General features: G+C 63.6%; 2 protein-coding genes across 2 annotated transcripts; both read left to right on the top strand.

Moving 5' to 3' along the window:
* Positions 1 to 6: 6 nt before the first annotated feature.
* LOC113942118 (retinol dehydrogenase 16-like) lies at positions 7 to 1,230 on the top strand. Its single transcript, XM_027633253.1, has 3 exons — positions 7 to 101; positions 525 to 688; positions 843 to 1,230. Exons 1-3 carry the CDS (start codon positions 25 to 27, stop codon positions 1,058 to 1,060), a joined length of 459 nt encoding a protein of 152 aa, XP_027489054.1. The 5' UTR covers positions 7 to 24; the 3' UTR covers positions 1,061 to 1,230.
* A 102-nt stretch (positions 1,231 to 1,332) lies between these two features.
* LOC113942117 (retinol dehydrogenase 16-like) lies at positions 1,333 to 2,441 on the top strand (the record flags this gene model as incomplete). The annotated part of the gene is made up of 2 exons (XM_027633252.1): positions 1,333 to 2,117; positions 2,242 to 2,441. Coding segments are annotated over exons 1-2 (516 nt in total), but the record flags the coding sequence as incomplete, so codon positions are not given.
* Between the last annotated feature and the right edge of the window lie 5 nt (positions 2,442 to 2,446).

Genomic DNA, 2,446 nt, shown 5'->3' with positions numbered 1-2,446 from the left:
CGCGTGGTCAATGTGGCCAGTGTGATGGGCCGCGTCTCCTGTTTCGGCGGCGGGTACTGCATCTCCAAGTTCGGCGTGGAGGCTTTCTCCGACAGCCTCAGGTGAGTCTGGCGTGGCACCATCCTGATTTCCCAATTTGTTTTTCTGGACTTTGCCTGGCACAGCTCTCAGTCCCCATCCTCACGGCACCACAGCCGAGCACAGGTCGATGGGTTGTAGCTGCTGCTGAAGCGTGAACGGCGCCTGTCCTGGCACGGAGCCTCCCTATCAGATCCTGCCCCCATCTGGGATCGGTTGGGACACAGCCCTGCAGTCCTGACCTTCATTTGTCCCCAGACCAGTCCATCCAGATGTGGCACATGTTTGCTCACACGCTGCCTCAGCCACGTGCTCAGACACGGGGTCCAGCTGGATGGTCTTACTCTGCTTCTCTGGCACGAGGCTGTGGTAAATCTCAGGGGAGAGGCAGCCATGGACACATTCCAGTGCTGATCCCGTGTCCCATGGCACTTGGTCCCTTCCAGGCTTGAGATGCGCAACTTCGGGGTGAAGGTCAGTGTGATCGAGCCAGGCTACTTCAACACGATGATCACCAACGTCGAGAACCTGGAGAGAAATTTTCTTTCTACCTGGGAGAAGCTTCCAGAGGAAATCCAAACAAGTTATGGGGAGAGTTACTTGAAGCAGTGTAAGTACCTCTCCCAAAGGCTGAGTGATGCCGTTTCTCTCCGGACATGAGGCACATCCCCGGAATCAGGGGGATCCCATGGGGGTCCCACCAGCCCGACACCCCACCAAGCTGCTTGGCTTCAGGGTCTCAGTGGCATTTTCTGCCTCTGCAGTTGTGGCATCACTGAAGATAATGCAGAAGAGCTACAACTCCGACCTGTCTCTGGTCACGAACTGCATGGAGCACGCACTGACCAGCCTCCACCCCCGTGCCCGCTACTCGGCCGGCTGGGACGCCAAGCTGCTCTACATCCCCCTCAGCTACCTGCCCTCGGCCCTCACAGACGCCGTGTTCACCCTGTTCTACCCCAAATCCACGGGGAAAGCCTAAGGCAGGGATGCCAGGCTGAGGCACTGCGATGCCTGAGGCAGGGCCTGGTGACGTGCGGTGGGATCTGGCGGCGCAAGGTGAGATCCGACATCGCCCGAGGCCATGCTGAGGTCCCCGAGTTTGTTCCCTGCCCACAGGCAGCTTTGTCCTGAATAAAGACTCCCCCTTACTCTCCTGGCACAGTGGTGGCACTGAGGCTGTGTCATGGGGGCTCCTGGGGGTTCTGGCTGTTCCCCCAAGTGCTGCTCCACACAGGGTCTGGGCCCCACTGGGGGTGCCACTGCTGGACTTGTCCAAAGTGGCACTCCAGGGACTCACACACACAAATCAAACCCACACTTGTTCTAACCTGGGCAGATTTGCCTCTGGGCACAGGGCTGGGAAGCCTCTAATAGCATTTTCCTCCTCCACTTCCTCCTCCTCCTCCTGCAGAGCCGCTCAGTGGGGGCTGCCCCACCCCACTGCCATGGCTGGGGACACCGTCCCCCACCAAAGCCGGGTGAGAGGGAAGGGTCCAAGGTTGCTGCTGGAGGGTGGAACCAAACCCAGCTCTGGGGGGCAGCGCATTCACCTGCTCAGGGCACAGCAGAGCCCCAGGGACAGGGAGTGGTGCAAGGCAGAGCTGGGGATTGCAAACCAGGAAGGCAAACTTCGCCCCAGGTTCTGCCGCAATCCCGGCTCTGTATAAATGGCCCGAGTGCCGCCGGCCCGGGCTGTCACTGAGCGGTGCCGCTGCCGAGGATGTGGCTGTACGTGGCGGCGGGGCTGGCGGGGCTGCTCCTGCTGCGGCGCTGGCACCGGGAGCGGCAGACGGTGCCGGGGCTCTGGGAGAAGCACGTGCTGATCACGGGCTGCGACAGCGGCTTCGGGAACCTGCTGGCGCGGCAGCTGGACGGGCGCGGGCTGCGGGTCCTGGCCGCCTGCCTGACCGAGGCCGGGGCGGCGCGGCTGCGGGCGGCCACCTCGCCGCGGCTCCAGACCGTCCTGCTGGACGTCACCTCCAGCCAGAGCATCGCCGCCGCCAGCGCCTGGGTGCGGGAGCGCGTGGGTGACCGAGGTAGGCTGGGGCAGACACCCCGCTGTCCCCCCCGTTGTCACCCCAGCAGCCCCCTCCCGCCTGCTCTGGCACAGCCGGGGCTGGGGCCGTGGAGCAGCCCCGGCTCATCCCGTCCCCTCTGCAGGGCTCTGGGGGCTGGTGAACAACGCAGGGATCGCCATCCCCACCGCCCCCAACGAGTGGCTGACCAAGGATGACTTCGTGAAGGTGCTGGATGTGAACCTGGTGGGGCTGGTGGAGGTGACCCTGAGCCTCCTGCCGCTGGTGCGGCGGGCGCGGGGCCGCGTGGTCAATGTGGCCAGTGTGATGGGCCGCGTCTCCTGTTTCGG

This window comes from Corapipo altera, unplaced genomic scaffold, assembly GCF_003945725.1.
Source record: "Corapipo altera isolate COAL_440 unplaced genomic scaffold, ASM394572v1 65594, whole genome shotgun sequence".
In the NCBI taxonomy this organism is placed as follows: domain Eukaryota; kingdom Metazoa; phylum Chordata; class Aves; order Passeriformes; family Pipridae; genus Corapipo; species Corapipo altera.
Note: the sequence above shows the minus strand (reverse complement) of the source record. Positions and strands in the feature narration are given on the sequence as shown.

What these genes read in the sequence shown, in the direction of transcription:
- LOC113942118 (XM_027633253.1), top strand. Translation starts at nt 25, where the DNA reads ATGGGCCGCGTCTCCTGTTTCGGCGGCGGGTACTGCATCTCCAAGTTC. An exon ending in GCTTTCTCCGACAGCCTCAG is followed by an intron (nt 102 to 524) that starts GTGAGTCTGGCG and finishes GGTCCCTTCCAG; the next exon opens with GCTTGAGATGCGCAACTTCG. An exon ending in GGAGAGTTACTTGAAGCAGT is followed by an intron (nt 689 to 842) that starts GTAAGTACCTCT and finishes CTGCCTCTGCAG; the next exon opens with TTGTGGCATCACTGAAGATA.